Below are 21846 nucleotides of genomic sequence, written 5' to 3' on the forward strand. Positions count from 1 at the left end.
GGAATATATTTTCGTATCCCTTCACTTTCAGTCTGTGTGTGTCTTTAGATCAGAAGTGAATCTCTTATAGGCAGCATATAGATGGGTCTTGTTTTTTTTTTTTAATCCATCAGTCACCCTATGTCTTTTGACTGAAGAATTTACATTTAAAGTGATTATTGATAGGTTGTACTAAATACCATTTTGTTAATTATTTTCTGGTTGTTTTTACAGTTCTTCTATGTTCCTTCTTCTCTTGCTCTCTTCCTTTGGAATTTGATGACTTTCTTTAGCATTATGTTTGAATTCCTTTTTCTAATTTTTCTCAATATTAGGTTTTTGGTTTGTGGTTAATTTGAGGTTCGTGTATAGCAGCCTATGTGTATAGCAGTCTATTTTAAGTTGATTACTTAAGTTCAAATCGTTCTAAAAACACGACATTTTTACTACCCCCACTCCATGTTTTATGTTTTTGATACATTTTACATCTTTTGATTTTGTATACCCACTGATTATTGCAGTTATAGTTGATTTTACAACTTTTGTCTTTAAACCTTATAACCTTTGTAAGTGATTGATCCACTGCCTTTACTATACGTTTGCTTTTACCAGGGAGATTTTTCCTTTTACATGTTTTCTGATTTCTAGTAATGGCCTTTTCTTTTTTTCTTAAAGAAGTCCTTTTAACATTCCTTGTACGACTGGTTCAGTGGTGAACTCCTGAAGATTCTGTTTGTCAGGGAAACTTTATTGCTCCTTCAGTTCTGAACCATAACCCTGCCAGATAGAGTATTCTTGGTTATAAGCTTTTCCCTGTCGGTACTTTGAATATACTGTGCTGCTCGCTTACGGCCTGTAAAGTTTCTGCTGAAAAATCAGCTGATAGTCTTATAGGGGTTCCCTTGTGCATAACTAGTTGTTTTTCCCTTCTTTTGCACCTGATATGCTCTTGATTCCATCTACTGTATTGTTCCTTTCAGTTATTGTATTCTTCAGCTCTGGTTGGTTCTTTTTTGTATCTCTTTGTTGAAGTTCTCACTGTGTTCATTCTTCTTCCAAGTTTGGTGAGTATCTATCTTTCTGGGTATTACTATGAACACTTTATCAGGTTGATTACTTATGTCCATTTCGTTGGTTCTTATCCTGAAGTTTTGTCTTGTTCTTTCATTTGGAGCATATTCCTGTCTCCTCATTCGTTTCTGTGTATTAGGTAGATGAGCTACATCTTCTGGTTTTGAAGAAGTGGCCTTATGTAGGAGGTTTCCTGTGGGGCCCAGAAGAGTAATCCCTGCTAGTCACCAGAGCCAGGGATGTTTTCTATGTGGGCTGCGTGTGCCCCTCCTGTTGTACGGTGCCACAGATGCTGCAGTCACACTAGTGGAAGGGGCTGGCCCCCAAGCCAGCTGCCTGTGTGGCCTGGCCACAGCTGCCGTGCATTCACTGGTGGGCAAGGCTGGCCCCAGTGTGGCTGGCTGTGGGGCCCAACCACAACAGTTGCAGGTACAATTGTGAGTGGGGCTGGCCCCCAGGGTGGGAGCTTCTTTGGGCTCCCACCCTGGGAGGAGGGGGACTATAACCAGCCAAGGACTCCCACTGGATATGGCAGGAGGGGTGGCAGCTGGGAGGAGCTGCTTTGGGCAGGGCAGGTCTGCGGGGGAATGCTGGGGTTGGGGTGAGTGGTGTTAGCAAGGTAGATGGCAAATGTTTTGAAATGGCGCCTGCCAGTGCTAGGCCAGCCTAGGTAGAAGGAGAATTTTTTAAATGATGCCCGCCAGCACTTTGCTCCCCAGAGGCACACCCTAAAGTTAATGAACGTACTTCACATATGGCCTGGGCACTTTGCAAAGTACTGCCTCTGTCCTGGGACTCAAAGTGAGTGAATTTGTGTGTGTGCCCTTTAAGAGCAGAGTCTTGGTTTCCTACAGCTCTCCTGGATACAAGCCCTGCTGGTTTTCAAAACCAGATGTTGTTATGGGGGCTCATCTTCTTGGTGCAGGTCCCTAGGGCTGGGGTGCCTGACGTGGGGCTCGAACCCCTCTCTCCTTAGGGAGAACCTCCATGTTTGTGAGGTTCCCTCCCGTTTGTGGGTAGCCATGTTGGGGGTATGGGTCCTGATGAGACCACATCTCTGCCCTCCTACCTGTCTCAATGTGCTTTTTTCTTTATATCCTTAGTTGTAGGAGAGCTGTTCTGCTGGTCTTCAGGTCATTCTGAGAGAGAGCTGTTGCACACGTAGTTATAGTTTTGGAGTGTCCGTGGGAGCATCTTCCTACTCCACCATCTTGATCCTGCCTCAGTGCTCCTCTTAATTTATACAAATCCTTCCATGTCCATCTCAGTTTCTACCTCCTCAGTGACACTTTCTCATTCTACACCTCCTGTTAGCCTCCCTGAAGCACACAACGGCACCCTTAGTCTTCATCATACAGCTTAACACGTAGGTCTATGCTATTCTGCTATTGTTCCTGATGTGTTTTACTCCCTGAAGCATCAACGGAGTCTTCACTTGCTTTTGTATTTTTTCACAGGGCCTAGCATAGACCTTTCTCACTGTGGGTGTCATTATCATACAAGGGTGTACCCGTAACAAATAATCAGTATAGCTTCAAAGTCGTTCATTCCAGAAACTTGGCCTACCTTTGGTCACTCCATCCAGCAGTCTGCTACAGACAAGGCCTATGATCCCATCAGCAAACACATTTTTGATAAAATGTGAGCAACTAGGCACTGCTTTTTAAATATGCATACTAACTATAAAATTGAGCTTCTTATGTATTCCCAACATATGAAAATTAGCTGACACACATTCAACACTATTGTTTGCTTGGTTAAAGTCTAATAGAAAATTGAATACTTTGCTTTTCAAGTGTTCCACCATAACCCTCAACCACGATGGCCTGTTAAAAATGTTAACAACAGTATTGCAACTTTATAGAAATAAATATTAACATTTATACATGTAGTCATTGGTTTATGAGACCAAGAGTACTTGATTAAATAGAAGAAGCCTCAATAAGTGAACATGAACTTCACTGCTGTCTCAGTTAGGTTTATAATTCTGAATTCCATGTGTTCATCCACAGATAGTTCATGATGCTGAAACAGACACAGTAATAATTAATCTATCCAACTGTCCACCTCTGTATGATGAGGTGAAAGTGAAATTCCTCTCTTCTTCGGTGAGTAATCAAGAAACCGTTTATGCTGCTAATCTTGTCTAGTCTTCTGAATGATTCTGGTTTGGGATTTCCTTTGCTACAATTCCCAACAAGGGAGATGATAGGAGATGTCAACCCCTAGTCAGGTATGGGGAGACAAAACAAGTCAGATTTCTATACCGAATTTTTTTTTTTAAAAAGAAAATATGTAATTATATTTTTGCTCATTTGTTTTCTAAATTGTATACAATTTACATGTATTAATTTTCAGATAAAAAAATACAAAAACCCTGATGTTAAAAAAGGTATAAACTACATAGCAGTGATCGTATTTTGGGTATCTTTAAAACACATTGCCCCCCATAACTTATAAAATACGTGAAGGTGAGGGAGATTTTGCTTTCCTCTCAATTGACGTATAAATTCATTTAAAATAGCATATTTAATCCAATATTTATGAAAAATAAGAATATCTGCCACTGTCATTACAGTATAATTTATGCTGACCAGTTATCAAATGTATGTCTGATTATTCTGTATATAGCAAATTTCTAAGCCCCAGTAGTTTCATTTTCCTATTAAATCATCAACCAGAACTGCCCACATGTAACTGTGTTTGCTCAATTTAAAGCTTACTTCCTGTGCCCGCCTGCATCCCATGCTTGCTCCCTGCTGGCGGAGAATTTACTAAGTTTGAAATGGTACATGTGTTGAAGCAAGTGGCTGGGATAGCTCCCCTTGAATAACGGAGCCAGTCTGAATTCTCTTAATCAGTGGTCTCTAAGCAGAAGCACTGGTGTAGGGGTGCTAGCCAAGGGGATGTTGGTGATTTCTGGCCTTTGTGATTGTCAAGGGTCATGAGATGAAAGCGCTTTCAGAAATCTTAGGTATTTCTATCATCACCAATCATGGTTAATTATCCAACGTAGCTGCTCCTTGTAGGAACGGATGATGTTATTGGGGCAGAAACAGACACAGGTCCTTAGTAGATTCTGTTTAGCACTATCCAAACCAGATTAGAAGACCAGTGTCTAAATTTATAAATATCACAGAGAAAATACATTTCCTTGAAAATTTTGCTAGAAATGGCGAGAGAAAGGAACAGCAATCTCTCAAAGTCTCTGTCTTGGTGTCTCGAGTATAATATTGACGGTAAGTGCTGCATATTCAACAGCTACAGTTATCTGATGAACGTACAGATGAATAAGGGAATTTTAATCCCTTTGGAAAGATTATTTTTCACAGTAAAATGGATATGAAGAACTAATTTTTTTTGTTTAACCATGTCTTTTTAGGATCTTCCTAAATACTATGACGACTGTCCATTTTTCTTTTGGTTCCATACATCTTTTATACAAAATAACAGGTATGGCTATGGTATAATCTAGTAGAAACAGCTTAGTCTCGAATGTCTATGTAAGAGGTAATGACAAGTCTTTTGCTAATTGCCGTAAGCCCAATTTATAGAAACCAAAAAATCCTTGAGTCACCGTTCTTCATTGCTTTCCTTATTGTGATTTGGTTATTTAAAAAATATGGCTATTTTTAACATCTTTATTGGAGTATAATTGTTTTACAATGTTGTGTTTCTGCTGTATAACAAAGTGAATCAGCTATATGTATACATATATCCCCATACCTCCTCCCTCTTGCATCTCCCTCCCACCCTCCCTATCCCACCCCTCTAGGTGGACACAAAGCACTGAGCTGATCTCCCTGTGCTATGCGGCTGCTTCCCACTAGCTAGCTATTTTATATTTGGTAGTGTATATATGTCCATGCCACTCTCTCACTTCGTCCCAGCTTACCCTTCCCCCTCCCCGTGTCCTCAAGTCCATTCTCTATGTTGTGTCTTTATTCCTGCCCTGGCCCTAGGTTCATCAGAACGATTTTTTTTTTAATTCCATATATATGTGTTAGCACACAGTATTTGTTTTTCTGACTTACTTCACTCTGTATGACAGACTCTAGGTCCATCCACCTCACTACAAATAACTCAGTTTCATTTCTTTTTATGGCTGAGTAATATTCCATTGTATATATGTGCCACATTTTTTTAAATACATCTTTTATTGGAGTATAATTGCGTCACAATGCTGTGTTAGTTTCTGTTGTACAACAAAGTGAATCAGCCATATGCATACATGTGTCCCCATATTCCCTCCCTCTTGAGCCTCCCTCCCACCCTCCCTATCCCGCCCCTCTAAGTTGTTGCAAAGCACTGAGCTGATCTCCCTGTGCTGTGGCTGCTTCCCACTAGCTATCTGTTTTACATTTGGTAGTGTATATATGTCAATCCTACTCTCACTTCTTCCCAGCTTTCCCCCTGCCACCCCCATGTCCTCAAGTCCATTCTCTACATCTGCGTCTTTATTCATGCCCTGCCACTAGGTTCATCAGTACCGTTTTTTTTTTTTTAGATTCCATAGACATGCAATAGCATCCAGTATTTGTTTTTCTCTTTCTGACTTACTTCACTCTGTACTATAGACTCTAGGTCCAATCACCTCACTACAAATAACTCGACTTTCTTTTTATGGCTAATATTCCATTGTATATATGTGCCACATCTTTTTGTTGTTTTTTTTTAACATCTTTACTAGAGTATAATTGCTTTACAATGGTGTTAGTTTCTGCTTTATAACAAAGTGAATCACTTATACATATGTTCCCATATCTCTTCCCTCTTGTGTCTCCCTCTGTATCCCACCCTCTAGGTGGTCACAAAGTACTGAGCTAATCTCCCTGTGCTATGTGGCTGCTTCCCACTAGCTATTTTACATGTGGTAGTGTATATATGTCCATGCCACTCTCTCACTTTGTCACAACTTACCCTTCCCCCTCCCCATATCCTCAAGTCCATTCTCTAGTAGGTCTGTGTCTTTATTCCCATCTTGCCCCTAGGTTCTTCATGACCTTTTTTTTCTTCTTAGATTCCATATATATGTGTTAGCATATGGTATTTGTTTTTCTCTTTGAGTTACTTCACTCTGTATGATAGACTCTAGGTCCATCCACTTCACTACAAATAACTCAATTTCATTTCTTTTTATGGCTGAGTAATATTCCATTGTATATATGTGCCACATCTTCTTTATCCATTCATCTGTCGATGGACACTGAGGTTGTTTCCATGTCCTGGCTATTGTAAATAGTGCTGCAGTGAACATTGTGGTACATGACTCTTGTTGAATTATGGTTTTCTCTGGGTATATGCCACTAGTCGGATTGATGGGTCATATGGTAGTTCTATTTTTAGTTTTTTAAGGACCCTCCATACTGTTCTCCATAGTGGCTGTATCAATTTACATTCCCACCAACAGTGCAAAAAGGTTCCCTTTTCTCCACACCCTCTCCAGCATTTATTGTTTGTAGAGTTTCTGATGATGGTCGTTCTGACTGGTGTGAGGTGATACCTCATTGTAGTTTTGATTTGCATTTCTCTAATGATTAGTGATGTTGAGCATCCTTTCATGTGTTTGTTGGCAATCTGTATATCTTCTTTGGAGAAATGTCTTTTTAGCCTTTCTGCCCATTTTTGGATTGGGTTTTTTTGATATTGAGCTTCATTTTTCATATTGAGCTTGTATATTTTGGAGATTAATCCTTTGTCAGTTGCTTTGTTTGCAAATATTTTCTCCCATTCTGAGGGTTGTCTTTTCATCTTGTTTATGGTTTCCTTTGCTGTGCAAAGGCTTTTAAGTTTCATTACGTTTCATTTGTTTATTTTTTATTTCCCTTACTCTAGGAGTTGGGTCAAAAAGGATCTTGCTGTGATTTATGTCATAGTGTTCTGTGTATGTTTTCCTCTAAGAGTCTTATAGTGTCTGGCCTTACATTTAGGTCTTAAATCCATTTTGAGTTTATTTTTGTGTATGGTGTTAGGAAGTGTTCTAATTTCATTCTTTTACATGTGGCTGTCCAGTTTTCCCAGCACCACTCATTGAAGAGGCTGTCTTTTCTCCACTGTATATTCTTGCCTCCTTTAGCAAAGATTAGGTGACCATATGTGCATGGGTTTATCTCTGGGCTTTCTGTCCTGTTCCATTGATCTATCTTTCTGTTTTTGTGCCAGTACTATACTGTCTTGATTACTGTAGCTTTGTAGTATAGTCTGAAGTCAGGGAGCCTGATTCTTCCAGCTCCGTTTTTCTTTCTCAAGATTGCTTTGGCTCTTCGGGGTCTTTTGTGTTTCCATACAAACTGTGACATTTTTTGCTCTAGTTTTGTGAAAAATGCCATTGGTAGTTTGATAGGGATTGCATTGAATCTGTAGATTGCTTTGGGTAGTATAGTCATTTTCACAATATTGACTCTTCCAATCCAAGAACATGGTGTATCTCTCCATCTGTTGGTATCCTCTTTAATGTCTTTCATCAGTGTCTTATATTTTTCTGCATACAGGTCTTTGTCTCCTTAGGTAGGTTTATCCCTAGGTATTTTATTCTTTTTGTTGTAGTGGTGAATGGGAGTGTTTCCTTAATTTCTCTTTCAGATTTTTCATCATTAGTGTATAGCAATCAAGACATTGCTGTGCATTAATTTTGTATCCTGCTACTTTACCAAATTCATTGATTAGCTCTAGTAGTTTTCTGGTAGCATCTTTAGGATTCTCAATGTATAGTATCATGTCATGTGCAAACAGTGACAGTTTTACTTCTTTTCCGATTTGGATTCCTTTTCTTCTCTGATTGTAAAAATATGGCTATTCTTGAGACCCACTGTTGCATTATCCTCAAGGTCCATGCCATAGGACTGCGTTATAAAACATACTATAAGCAGATCTTGAGTGTGGCAACAAATCCCTCCCATGTTTGTTCAGTACCTTGAATATGGTAGGTCCTCAGTATGTGTTGATTTACTGATGACTGACCAACACCAAATTCTATGCCACAGGAAGGTGTCATCCAGGGAGGCTTCAGCTAGTTTAAAATGTAGTTGACACACTTACATCTAGGGCAGAAGTTATAAGACACAGTAAGTATCAGTGAAGACAGCTTTCAAAAAATTAATGGTCTCCCATTTAAAACTGATTTTCTTATAACTAAATCGGATAATCTATTTTTAAAAAGTAAGTGATTTGACAAGTATTCCAAAGAACCTCTATCATATCTGAAACTCATTCCTAAATCTAGAAGTTCTCCACATCGTCTATTCTGTGGTGAAAATTTGTGATTGGTATCACCATACCATTCAATACAAAAGGAAAGATAATATTCAAAAAAATCATAAAGAGTTTTGAAGAAGTGGTTATGATTGTATGTGCCATGAACTGACAGTTCCCATGACATACAATCCTAGCCTTTTCTTCAAATGTAGACTGCATCTAATCCCACCTCAAGTCCACTAAGGGGACGGTAAATAAAAACCTAGCCTTAAACATCTACAATGCACACACATTTAGTGGATATTGATAGAGTGAACTTTGGATTTGATGGAACATCTTTACCAATTTTTTCCCTGGATGTATACAGACAGACGTCTAGGTGGAACTTCATTTGGTACTACTTCTCAAAAGTGGTTCTTGCTAAAGGGCACAGTTTTTTCCTTTAAAACACCATGTTCATATTAGAGAAGCAACCTGCTAAATCACTTTTCTCCTCACTTTTATAGTTTCTGAAGATTTAACGTGTGAATTTCCATACTCCTTGGTAAAGCTGTTTTTATTATGAGACTTAATTTACCCAAAATGCCAACTTCATCATTTAAAAGACACTTGTTATTACTGGGTTTTAATACACATCTAGTCTGATTTATCACATATAGAAATTTAATTTATTAAATATTAATTCCATAAAAGGCAATATTAAAAGGATCAGTGACACGTTGTTACTGAAGGTCATGATATTTTTGTGTCTTAAGAGAGAAAGTGGGAGAGCTGGTCTTTGAAAGCTAATTAGATGCAGAGGGAGGGGTCGAGACTGATGGTGGCCAGCAAGGCTTGTTTTTTTAAAGCTCTAACAAGGGTGTCCTACAGCATGGCTTTTCTGTTAGCCCTACAATAAAATGTAATCTTTTTTTTTCTATTCTAGGCTTTATCTTTCAAGAAGTGAATTGGATAATCCCCACAAACCAAAAGCATGGAAAATTTACCGTCCAGAGTTCGCAGTCGAGGTATATTTTGATGACGTTATCTAAGTGTAGTTCCCCTTCTAGGCTAGAATCATGTTCTTCCCAATCCTTGCTACCTATTTATATCTTTTAAACCTATTTCCTTGCTGATATAGATACATATGTCCTTGAGAACTCTATTAAATATATACAAAAGAGAATGTCAATGGCAATAGTTTTTTTTGAAAGAACATATGTCACAGTTTTCATTTGTATTGAGATAAATTTGAAACAGTACACGGGAACGTTATCACTTAACAACTCAGAAATAAAACTTTCCTATCAAAATAACATTTAAAAATTGTGATTGTCCCCCAGTCCTGCGGGTTTATTTACTTATGTATTTTTGGACAAGTATTCATTCCCTACTTTGGTTTACATTTGTAATTTCAGATTTGTTAGAAAAGTAATTTCTAATTCCTTCTTCTACTTGATTTACAAACTATTAACGAGCATCAGAATGGCAGCAAAGATCGTTTTAAAACCCATCACCCCTGCTCACGACCAGCTTCACCTATGCTTGGGGAACTCTGAAGTAAGGTCAAGTTTTCATTATAGACACTGGTTAGTCCTGTGTCCACAGGGAATCATTTTCTCTTTGGTACCAGGTGCTACTTTATTCTAAGTACTTTCACTGCCACTATCTTAAGGCCATAATTGTCTTTGAAAACAAACAGTTCTATGTTGGCTTTACTATTTGAGTGATTTTCCTTTTATTGGCAAGGCTCTCAACAATCTAGCCCAAGTAGAATTGATCAGGAAATGAAAAGTAGCAAATCATGAGAACCAGTGCCTCTGCTAAAACACAGACTACTCGTTCCTGAAAAACCTTGCACTTTGCAAAAAGCACACGATAAAAAAATAGGGTTTGTGGGGTTGGGACAGACCATTCCAACTAAGCAGTGTTTTAACAGCGCACTAACCACTGGCCACTTGGGTTGGCAGCCCCACGAGGTCTGGAGGTTGCCACAGTCAGTATTTTTTAAGGGAAACAAGAGCAACAGTTTATAGAGAAGGGTTGGTGGGTGCCGACCTAGCAGGGATGGGAGGAGAGCCCCGAGCCGCCAGCGTGGTGGCGTGGAAGGCCATGCAGGGGCTTCTCTCCCCCTCAAAATAGCCCCCAAAAAGTGCAGCTGCAAAGGTTATTCTACTCCCCTTAATCTGACTCCCCTTGGGGGAAGAGCTCTTGGAGACACAGCCTTTCAAACTCCTTCCATGTTATGACTACATTATTCCCTGTAATTTGGGTTACAGAAATGTATTGTGGCAGCCCAGGTTATTTCCTTTAAAATTCCTGCAGCTGTAATCCGTGGAGGGCAGATCAGTGGGCAGGCCTAGGTGAATGGGAAAAAAAGCGAGGAGTAAGATCTACTTTTAACACGGGCAAAAGCTGGGAAACCCCAGTTTTTCAGAATCTTGCTTTTTGAAATAAAGGAAATTACAGTTGGGGGTTTCTCTTCCCTAGCCCTCCAAAATGGATGAAAATTTCTGGCAATTATGAGCTGTCACACTAGTCTGCTTTTGCTCATAAAGAGAACTTGTTCAGGGCCTCCAGCAGGGCCGCTTTCCTAGAACCCCGTGCAAATAATTCGTTAAACAACTTGAGAAACTTAGATCATAATATATCAGAACGATATTGGTTTTCTTGAATAGAATTTACTGACCTGGAAAACTTGATATCCAGAAGTTTATTTTAAAAAATAGAATGGCATCCTGCCAAATCAGTCACATCGCATACACAGCCTGGTGGAGGGAGAGTAATTCTAGTGGGCCACGTTTCGCAACTGCAGTGTATACAGAATGTGCATTTATATCAGTAGTTATTTTACATCAGGAATCTTGCTGACAAAAAAAAACAATGCTCGTTGCAATAAAACCATCACCTTGAAATATCACCATACATAACTCAAACATTCCTGACGGTTCTTACCACATAAAGTACTTAAATCATACAGTCAACTATTAGGCAAATTTAATGATAGAACACGAGAATTTCTTTAAACACAGTATTTCAAGTTACTCTATTTTTGTCCGGAGTACAGATTTGAAATGGTACAAACTGTACCCAAATACTGAACCATGAATTAAGCAAAGAGAATGAAACGTTAAAAAAAAAAAACAACTCTCAAGTTTCCATTCATTACTCCCACGCACTCTTACCTGCCTCAGACAGTTTCTGTTGAAGATATTCAGTTAAATCTTTACAGGACAACACGTGAGAAGACCTACTGCCAACAGGGCTTAGACAACAGGGGCCCGGTGGGCTCTGGAGCAGGTCACTTCCTGGGGGAAGCCCGTCCCATTTGCTATTTTTGCTTCAATCCAGGCCTGTTCAGAAGAAGCACCACTCAGTAGCTACTGACCATTTAAGTACGGACAAAAGTAAGGTAGAAAAATTGCTTTTCAAGAAAAGGCAAACGAAGACCAGGCATAGCTCTGGAGCCCATCGGGCACAACACCGGGCATCCCCCCTCCGCTAAACGTCTGCCAGCAGCTGGCCTTCCCGACCCTCTCTGGCTTCTGGCCGGAGTCACCACCGAGGCTGCAGGGAGAACAAAAGCTTGTGGAAACTGGAGGTCTCACACACAACGCTTCCGTTCTGCCGACAGGGGTGGACATACCAGTGTGGATCATTATTAACACATCAGCCCCAGGGGCGGATTAAAAACTCTTTATTAGAGGCCTGGGGGGTCTCGGAGCAGCACAGAATGAGGCGGCTGACTTCACTGGTGACGACAAGGGCTCCCGTAAGCCAGACGGCCAGGGAACAGCTGCCCATCCCAAGTCTACGGGAGTCAGATGAACCAGGGTTTGTTAGTAGTGCATACGTACAGCATAGTTTAATGAAATTACCTTTGCTTCGTTGATTTATTAAGTCACACCCCAGAGACCACCATCACTGAAATTCACGACAGCCAGTACCCCATATTAAAGGCTCCAGCGTGGTAAGGAGTGAGGGATCCCGAGACAAACTTCAGCCTGGGTCAGCCCTGACACCACTCACGGGGAGTGCAAGCACGACACTCTGGTTCCCTCTGAAAGGAGACCGCTTTGCCCACAAGCACCACCACTCTGTCCCCAGACGGGGAGCCAGGGCCTCTCTTGGCTTTGGCACTCTGCTCCCTGGAAGGGCTTCCGATTGGCAGAGGCAAGGAGGGCGTGGTCCAAAGTGGATCAGCAGCCCGTAGGTGGTCCGACAGACTTCCCTGGAATCCCGCCCAGGCCAGGACACAGAAGCAGCAGCTCAGGGCAGCTGTCAGCCACAGTCTTCACAAAGCACCACAGGCCCCTCCCCTCAGCCCCTGCCTCGAGCTCAAGCCCAGCAGAGAGGAGCTCCCTGGGACAGGAGGAGGAGGGGCTGGCACAGGCGAGGGCCGTGCTGCTTCCCAAAGGCTCTAGGCCACACCCAACAATATGTCCGGGCGTGGAATGTGATCCCACCTGGAAGAAGATGGATGGCACTGTTTCCACAGAGGAGCACCTTGGGAAAATCCAGGATGCTTACTCTGAAACTTAAATCAAGAACATGGAAGCCACACCAGTATGCAGGTATATTCTCCTCTTTAGAATCTAGACGGACGCCTTAGTTTTCAAGCACCACAGGAAAACTTTTTAAAAACTTTAACCACTTATTAAAGGGTACGTGCTAAGTAGATTTTAAAAGAGACCCACATCTAGAATGGATGAAGCATTTATAACCATCCTCATGAAACATGGTTACCTCTGGTTTTTTCTAGTGAGATCTGAGATTAAACACGGAACTAAACTGTGCTTCACTCACAACACACAACCATCTACACTGCACGTACACATACAGGTTTACGCAAAAGCCCTTGATATAGCTCTACTTAGCCTTTCAGATTAGGTAGCTAGGGCCAGCAGCCCACCCTGTATGTCCCACCAAGGACAAGAGCAGCAACTTTTCCACTTCACTACAGTTATGGGCAGAAATTATATAATATAAAAGAGAAGCTCTTCTATAAAGTTTAAGGTAGAAGATAGAAAAATGGAAGACAAAATAAAAGATTCCCACAAAATCAAAAAATTCCACATTGGTCTTGTACTCCTTGAAACCCTGAGAACTGCAGTCCTCAAACAGCTTCACTTGGATCAAGGTTTGCCAGAACACTTCAGTATGCTTCAAACTGACTCATCATCAACTTCCTGCTGTATTCATAGGCCAAAAAGAGTGCCCCGTTGGCAGGGAACGCGCGAATCATGGTAGGTTTCAGTCCAGAATATAAGGCCGTTATTCCTAGAAAACAAAAGGGTGACCAAAGACTGAGCTCCCCCTCCTTGGAAATATCCCACGAACCCACACAGCACAGATATTTTTACAGTTACAAATCCAGACAATAGCGCTAAAAACCAGCAGCGATGGAACAGGTTTCCCTGGACTACTGGAACTAGACTAGTAGAAACAAGGGCAAGGGCAGGTCTGCCAGCAAAGCTGGTGAGGCTCCGGGTACAGTCACCGATCCCGTGCCTGTTACCTCCTGGTAAGCAGATCAGGCAGAGCAGGGGGCCTCACGTGGGCAGACAGGAGGCAGCCACAGAGCCACGGACGGCAGCAACTTCGCAGCTTCACCTGGGGGGCGAGGACCACGAGGCACTGGGCCAGAACACAGAGCACTGACATTGATGTGGAAGACCTGTTTCTAGTATTAGCACTGCCCAAGGCAGTTCTGAAGATCCAGGCAGATAAGGGAGGTGTAAGTACTTTGGAAAACTACAAAGTGTAATGCAAATTTAAAAGGGGTTACTGTTAGTAATATGCAAGATGTCTGTGCTCTATTTGGGGTTAAAGCAGTTTCTGCATGCTGTTACTCTGCTCGCTTTCTCTCAAAATCAAGACAGAAAAGTGCACATTCAAGTTTTAAGACGTATAGTGGATGCTGGAAGGACAGGTCTTTACTCACTAGTGGCATAAAATTGGCTTTATACAAACACTACTTTTAAAAGTCTTTATCTAGCTGTATAACTAAAAACTGATAGCCAATCACCTTCAGAAATTGCTTAGTGCCTTTCTCGTTGCAGAAGTCTTATCATTAAGGATGTACATTCTTTTAAATGCCTTACTGATATGCTGTTAGAGCTCATCTCCTGATGATATCGTTTAAAACAAGTGGTACAGGACTTCCCTGGTGGTCCAGTGGTTAAGACTCATCCACGCTTCCACTGCAGGGGGAATGGGCTGGATCCCTGGTTGGGGAAGTTTCACATGCCACAGAGTGCAGCCAAAAAAAAAAAAAAAAAGTGGTGCTAACTCTGAAACATTTGTCCTCTTAGACAAAATACATACTTTAAAAATTCCCACCAGGCTATTTAGAAACAAAATCCTGGCCCAAAGATTAGGAATCAGAGCTTTAAACATTCTTGAGGGGACTTCCCTGGTGGCACAGTGGTTAAGAATCTGCCTGCCAATGCAGGGGACCCAGGTTCAATCCCTGGTCCAGAGAGATCCCACATGTCGCAGAGCAACTAAGCCCGTGCACCACAACTACTGAGCCTGCACTCTAGAGCCCGCAAGCCACAACTACTGAGCCCGCGAGCCACAACTACTGAAGCCCATGTGCCTAGAGCCCGTGCTCCACAACAAGAGAAGCCACTGCAATGAGAAGCCCACGCACCGCAATGAAGAGCAGCCCCCACTTGCCGCAACTAGAGAAAGCCCGCGCACAGCAACAAAGACTCAACACAGCAAAAAATAAACAAAATAAACATTCTTGAGAATAATGAAGTAAGCTAAAGAAAGGGGTCTGGAAACAAATCCACAAATGTGAATTACATACACTGTTAGAAAAGTGAGGTGGTGGAAGAGAGCGATTACCCATCTGATCAACTTCGACAAGACGAGCAGCCGAATGATCACTCCCTATACGTACCTCCTCTGTTTCAGCAATTGGCAGACTCACCTTCATTCTTCACGATGCTTATGAAAGTTCCAATAAATCCTGCCTGTTTTCCAGACATGGAGAGAACTTGAATTCTGGATTTGATACAATCCACTGGGTAAACAGCAAGCCAGAGGCAGATTCCACCAAATCCACCACTTAACATCAAAGGGACAGGGCCTAGAGAAGAAAATGAGCAAACAGTGTTTTGTCTCAAGAACAGCTGATGTGATATTTCCAGAGGTCAGTGTAGTAATGGCTGCAGGTAGGTGCAAATACAAACACTAAAGCTGCGGAACACAGTCCTCTGGGGCAAGTGTCAAACTGTCTAAGAGCACAGGTTCTGTGTGGTAGCCTGGGGCTGTCCCTCATGACTCCAGGACAAGGGGCAGCCCTAGTGCGGGTCAGATTTAGGCTGGTCTCTGTGGCCCTCCTGCCCCGTCCTCCAGAGGCCTGGCCCCCCAAGAACCAGCAGGCCGCCAGCAGCAATGGCAACGCCCTACCATGAGGAGTGAGAACAGAGGCCACTGAAACACAGGCTGCATCTTTTTCAACTTTCCCTTAATTGTTTTAATATATTAATGTCCCACAGCTCTGATTCTTCCTTTGCCATGAAAAAGCAAAGTTATTAAACGTAACAGTTAAGCCTAGGAGCTTGACTATCCCCAGAATAGGTCCAAAGCACTGAAGGGAGGAGGTATTTAAGAAATAAGTAACCACTCATGTGAGCCAAACATCGATACAGTTGTGTCAAGCAGTTAATTACGATAAACTAGAAAGAAGTACACTTCTCACTGCTCTCAAAACACTATCAAGATTTGTTACTAAGCTTATTACAAGATGATTTATAGGTGATTTCCCCAATTGTTGGTGATATCCTACAGGGAAAATAATGTCTGTATTCTCCCCTAAAATGGACCCAGAGCATTTATTCCAGTAAAACCTGGAATTATTATTATTAAATATTAAAATAACTGGAATTATTATTTGGTGGGGGGGAACCTTCAAGATGGGAGAGGAGTAAGCCGTGGAGATCATCTTCCTCCCCACAAATACATCAGAAATACATCTACACGTGGAACAACTCCTACAGCACACCTACTGAACGCTGGCAGAAGACCTCAGACCTCCCAAAAGGCAAGAAACTCCCCACATACCTGGGTAGGGCAAAAGAGAAAACAGAGACAAAAGAATAGGGACGGGACCTGCACCTCTGGGAAGGAGCTGTGAAGGAGGAAAGGTTTCCACACACTAGGAGGCCCCTTCGCGGCGGGGCTTGGGGTGGGGGGAGCTTCAGAGCCACGGAGGAGGGCGCAGCAACAGGGGTGCGGAGAGATTCCCGCACAGAGGATCGGTGCTGACCAGCACTCACCAGCACTCACCAGCCCGAGAGGCTTGTCTGCTCACCTGCCGGGGCGGGCAGGGACTGGGAGCTGAGGCTCGGGCTTTGGAGGTCAGACCCAGGGAGAGGACTGGGGTTGGCGGCATGAACACAGCCTGAAGGGGGCTCGTGCGCCACAGCTAATCAGGAGGGAGTCCAGGGAAAAGTCTGGACCTGCCAGAGATGCAAGAGACCATTGTTTCAGGGTGCGCGAGGAGAGGGGATCCCCCTTCCCTGTCTGCCCGCAGAAGGCAGAGCACCGCCTAAACGAGCTCCAGAGACAGGCACAAGCCGTGGCTATCAGCTCAAACACCAGAGACGGGCATGAAATGCTAAGGCTGCTGCTGCCACCGCCAAGAAGCCTGTGTGCGAGCACAGGTCACCATCCACACCCACCCCAGGAGCCTGTGCAGCCCACCACTGCCAGGATCCTGTGATCCAGGGACAACTTCGCTGGAAGAACACACAGCACACCTCAGGCTGTTGCAACGTCACGCTGGCCTCTGCCACCACAGGCTCGCCCCACATTCCAATTATAACTACCGTACCCCTCCCTCCCCCCCCAGCACGAGTGAGCCGGAGCCCCCTAATCAGCACTGCTCTAACCCCGTCCTGTCTGGGCGAGAACAGATGCCTGAGGGCGACCTACACGCAGAGGCGGGGCCAAATCTAAAGCTGAACCCCGGGAGCTGTGCGAACAAAGAAGAGAAAGGGAGATCTCTCCCAGCAGCCTCAGGAGCAGCGGATGAAATCTCCACAGTCAACTTGAGGTACCCTGCATCTGTGGAATACCTGAATAGACAACAATTCATCCCAAAATTGAGGAGGTGGACTTCGGGAGCAACTGTGGACTTCGGGTTTGCTGTCTGACACTGACTTGTTTCTGATTTTTATCTTAGTATAGTTTTTAGTGCTTGTTATCATTGGTGGATTTGTTTATTGGTTTGGTTGCTCTCTTTTTATTACTTTTAAATTTTATTTTAACTATTTTATTTTATTATTTTTCATTCTTTTTTTTCTCTCTTTTCTTCTGAGCCATGTGACTGACAGGGTTGTGGTGCTCTGGCCGGGTATCAGACCTGAGCCTCTGAGGTGGGAGAGCCAAGTTCAGGACATTGGACTACCAGAGACCCCCCGGGCCCACGTAATATCAATCGGCAAGAGCTCTCCCAGAGATCTCCGTCTCAATGCTAGACCCAGCTCCCCTCAACGACCAGCAAGCTACAGTGCTGGACACCCTATGCCAAACAACTAGCAAGATAGAAACACAAACCCACCCATTAGCAGAGAGGCTGCCTAAAATCATAAGTTCACAGACACCACAAAACACACCATTGGACATGGCCCTGCCCACCAGAAAGACAAGATCCAGCCCCACCCATCAGAACACAGGCACCAATCCCCTCCATCAGGAAGCCTACACAAGCCACTGAACCAACCTTAGCCACTGGGGGCAGACACCAAAACCAAAGGGAACTACGAACTTACAGCCTGCAGAAAGGACACCCCAAACACAGTAAGTTAAATGAAATGAGAAGACAGAGAAATATGCAGCAGATGAAGGAGCAAGGTAAAAAACCACCAGACCAAACAAATGAAGAGGAAATAGGCAGTATACCTGAAAAAGAATTCAGAGTAATGAGAGTAAAGATGATCCAAAATCTTGGAAACAGAATGGAGAAAATACAAGAAACGTTTAACAAGGACCTAGAAGAACTAAAGAACAAACAAATAATGATGAACAGCTCAGTAAATGAAATTAAAAATTCTCTAGAAGGAATCAATAGCAGAATAACTGAGGCAGAAGGATGCATAAGTGACCTGGAAGATAAAATAGTGGAAATAACTACTACAGAGCAGAATAAAGAAAAAAGAATGAAAAGCATTGAGGACAGTCTCAGAGACTATGGGACATTAAACACCCGAACATTCGAATATAGGGGTCCCAGAAGAAGAGAAAAAGGAAGTGTCTGAGAAAATATTTGAAGAAATTATAGTTGAAAACTTCCATAACATGGGAAAGGAGATAGCCAATCAAGTCCAGGAAGCACAGAGTGTCCCATACAGGATAAATCCAAGGAGAAACACTCCTAGACACATATTAATCAAACTATCAAAAATTAAATACAAAGAAAAAATATTAAAAGCAGCAAGGGAAAAGCAACAAATAACATACAAGGGAATCCCCATAAGGTTAACAGCTGATCTTTTAGCAGAAACTCTGCAAGCCAGAAGGGAGTGGCAGGACATATTTAAAGTGATGAAAGGAAAAAACTTACAACCAAGATTACTCTACCCAGCAAGGATCTCATTTAGATTTGACAGAGAAATTAAAACCTTTAAAGACAAGCAAAAGGGCTTCCCTGGTGGCGCAGTGCTTGGGAGTCCACCTGCCGATGCAGGAGATGCGGGTTCATGCCCTGGTCCGGGAGGATCCTGTGTGCCGTGTAATGGCTGGGCCCGTGGGCCATGGCCGCTGAGCCTGCACGTCCAGAGCCTGTGCTCCGCGATGGGAGAGGCCACGGCAGTGAGAGGCCCGCGTACCGCAAAAAAAAAAGACAGGCAAAAGAATTCAGCACCACCAAACCAGCTCTACAACACATGCTAAAGGAATTTCTCTAGGCAGGACACACAAGAAAAGAAAAAAACCTACAAAAACAAACCCAAAACAATTAAGAAAATGGTAATAAGAACATACATATCAATAATTACCTTAAATGTAAATGGATTAAATGCTCCAAACAAAAGACAGACCGGCTGAATAGATACAAAAACAAGACCCATATATATGCTGTCTACAAGAGAGCCACTTCAGACCCAGGGACACATACAGACTGAAAGTGAGGGGATGGAAAAAGATATTCCACGCAAATGGAAATCAAAAGAAAGCTGGAGTAGCAATTCTCATATCAGACAAAAATGGACTTTTTTTTTTTTTTTTTTTGAGGTACACAGGCCTCTCACCGCTGTGGCCTCTCCTGTCACGGAGCACAGGCTCCGGACATGCAGGCCCAGCGGCCATGGCTCATGGGCCCAGCCGCTCCACGGCATGTGGGATCCTCCCAGACCGGGGCATGAACCCATGTCCCCTGCATCGGCAGGCGGACTCTCAACCACTGCGCCACCAGGGAAGCCCCAAAATAGACTTTAAAATAAAGACTATTACAAGAGAGAAAGAATGACACTACATAATGATCAAGGGATCAATCCAAGAAGAAGATATAACAATTGTAAAATATTTATGCACCCAACATAGGAGCACCTCAATACATAAGGCAAATGCTAACAGCCATAAAAGGGGAAATCGACAGTAACACAATCATAGTAGGGGACTTTAACACCCCACTTTCACCAATGGACAGACCATCCAAAATGAAAATAAATAAGGAAACAAAAGCTTTAAATGATACATTAAACAAGATGGACCTAATTGATAGTTATAGGACATCCCATCCCAAAACAACAGAATACACTTTCTTCTCAAGTGCTCATGGAACATTCTCCAGGATAGATCATATCTTGGGTCACAAATCAAGCCTTGGTAAATTTAAGAAAATTGAAATCATATCAAGTATCTTTTCCGACCACAGTGCTATGAGACTAGGTATCAATTACAGGAAAAAAACTGTAAAAAATAAAAACGCGTGGAGGATAAACAATACGCTACTAAATAACCAAGAGATCACTGAAGTCAAAGAGGAAATCAAAAAATACCTAGAAACAAATGACAATGAAAACACAATGACACAAAACCTATGGGATGCAGCAAAGGCAGTTCTAAGAGGGAATTTTATAGCAATACAATCCTACCTCAGGAAACAAGAAACATCTCAAACAAACAACCTAACCTTACACCTAAAGCAATGACAGGAAGAGGAACAAAAAAAACCCCAAAGTTAGCAGAAGGAAAGAAATCATAAAGATCAGATCAGAAATAAATGAAAAAGAAATGAAGGAAATGATAGCAAAGATCAATAAAACTAAAAGCTGGTTCTTTGAGAAGATAAACAAAATTGATAAACCATTAGCCAGACTCATCAAGAAAAAAGGGGAGAGGACTCAAATCAATAGAATTAGAAATGAAATAGGAGAAGTAACAACTGACACTGCAGAAATACATAGGATCATGAGAGATCTACACTACAAGCAACTACATGCCAATAAAATGGACAACCTGGAAGAAATGGACAAATTCTTAGAAAAGCACAACCTTCCGAGACTGAATCAGGAAGAAACAGAAAATATAAACAGACCAATCACAAGCACTGAAATTGAAACTGTGATTACAAACCTTTGAACATACAAAAGCCCAGGACTAGATGGCTTCACAGGTGAATTCTATCAAACATTTAGAGACGAGCTAACACCGATCCTTCTCAAATTCTTCCAAAATATAGCAGAGGGAGGAACACTCCCAAACTCATTCTATGCGGCCACCATCACCCTGATACCAAAACCAAAGATGTCACAAAGAAAGAAAACTACAGGCCAATATCACTGATGAACATAGATGCAAAAATCCTCAACAAAATACTAGCAAACAGAATCCAACAGCACATTAAAAGGATCACACACCATGATCAAGTGGGGTTTATCCCAGAAATGCAAGGGTTCTTCAATATATGCAAATCAATCAATGTGATACACCATATTAATAAACTGAAGGATAAAAACCATATGATAATCTCAAGAGATGCAGAAAAAGCTTTTGACAAAATTCAACATCCATTTATGATAAAAACTCTCCAGAAAGTAGGCACAGAGGGAACTTACCTCAACATAATAAAGGCCATATATGACAAACCCACAGCCAACATCATTCTCAGTGGTGAAAAACAGAACCCATTTCCTCTAAGATTAGGAACAAGACAAGGTTGCCCACTCTCACCACTATTATTCAACATAGTTTTGGAAGTTTTAGTCACAGCAATCAAAGAAGAAAAAGAAAAGGCATCCAAATCAGAAAAGAAGTAAAACTGTCACTGTTTGCAGATGACATGATACTATACATTGAGAATCCTAAAGATGCTACCAGAAAACTACTAGAGCTAATCAATGAATTTGGTAAAGCAGCAGGATACAAAATTAATGCACAGCAATCTCTTGCATTCCTATACATTAATGATGAAAAACCTGAAAGAGGAATTAAGGAAACACTCCCATTTACCATTGCAACAAAAAGAACAGAATACCTTGGAATAAAACCTACCTAAGGAGACAAAAGACTGCTATGCAGAAAACTATAAGACACTGATGAAAGAAATTAAAGAGGATTCAATCAGATGGAGAGGTACACCATGTTCTTGGGTTGGAAGAATCAACA

The 21846-nt window shown here is 42.1% G+C and overlaps 2 protein-coding genes across 3 annotated transcripts in view; one reads left to right on the forward strand and one right to left on the reverse strand.

Moving 5' to 3' along the window:
- The window catches only part of LOC111175271 (phosphatidylinositol 3,4,5-trisphosphate 3-phosphatase TPTE2-like), an 85057-nt gene extending 68545 nt beyond the window's left edge, over window positions 1-16512 (forward strand). For both annotated transcript variants that reach the window (XM_089899644.1, XM_089899645.1), the window contains 3 exons: window positions 3063-3158; window positions 4433-4503; window positions 9170-16512. In XM_089899644.1, coding sequence (XP_089755770.1) covers window positions 3063-3158; window positions 4433-4503; window positions 9170-9275 — 273 coding nt within the window. In that variant the 3' untranslated portion in view covers window positions 9276-16512. The remainder of the gene's footprint in view (window positions 1-3062; window positions 3159-4432; window positions 4504-9169) is intronic.
- Window positions 10922-21846, reverse strand: part of SLC25A15 (solute carrier family 25 member 15) — a 31563-nt gene continuing 20638 nt past the window's right edge. The window contains exons 6-7 of the mRNA XM_022574739.2: window positions 15164-15322; window positions 10922-13503 (exon numbers count right to left, since the gene is read on the reverse strand). Of these exons, the coding sequence (XP_022430447.1) occupies window positions 13379-13503; window positions 15164-15322 (284 nt within the window). The 3' untranslated portion in view covers window positions 10922-13378. The remainder of the gene's footprint in view (window positions 13504-15163; window positions 15323-21846) is intronic.

The sequence above is a fragment of the Delphinapterus leucas genome, chromosome 18, assembly GCF_059928025.1.
Source record: "Delphinapterus leucas isolate spDelLeu-1000000601 "Yukka" chromosome 18, BTC_Dleu_Yukka2, whole genome shotgun sequence".
NCBI classification, from domain to species: domain Eukaryota; kingdom Metazoa; phylum Chordata; class Mammalia; order Artiodactyla; family Monodontidae; genus Delphinapterus; species Delphinapterus leucas.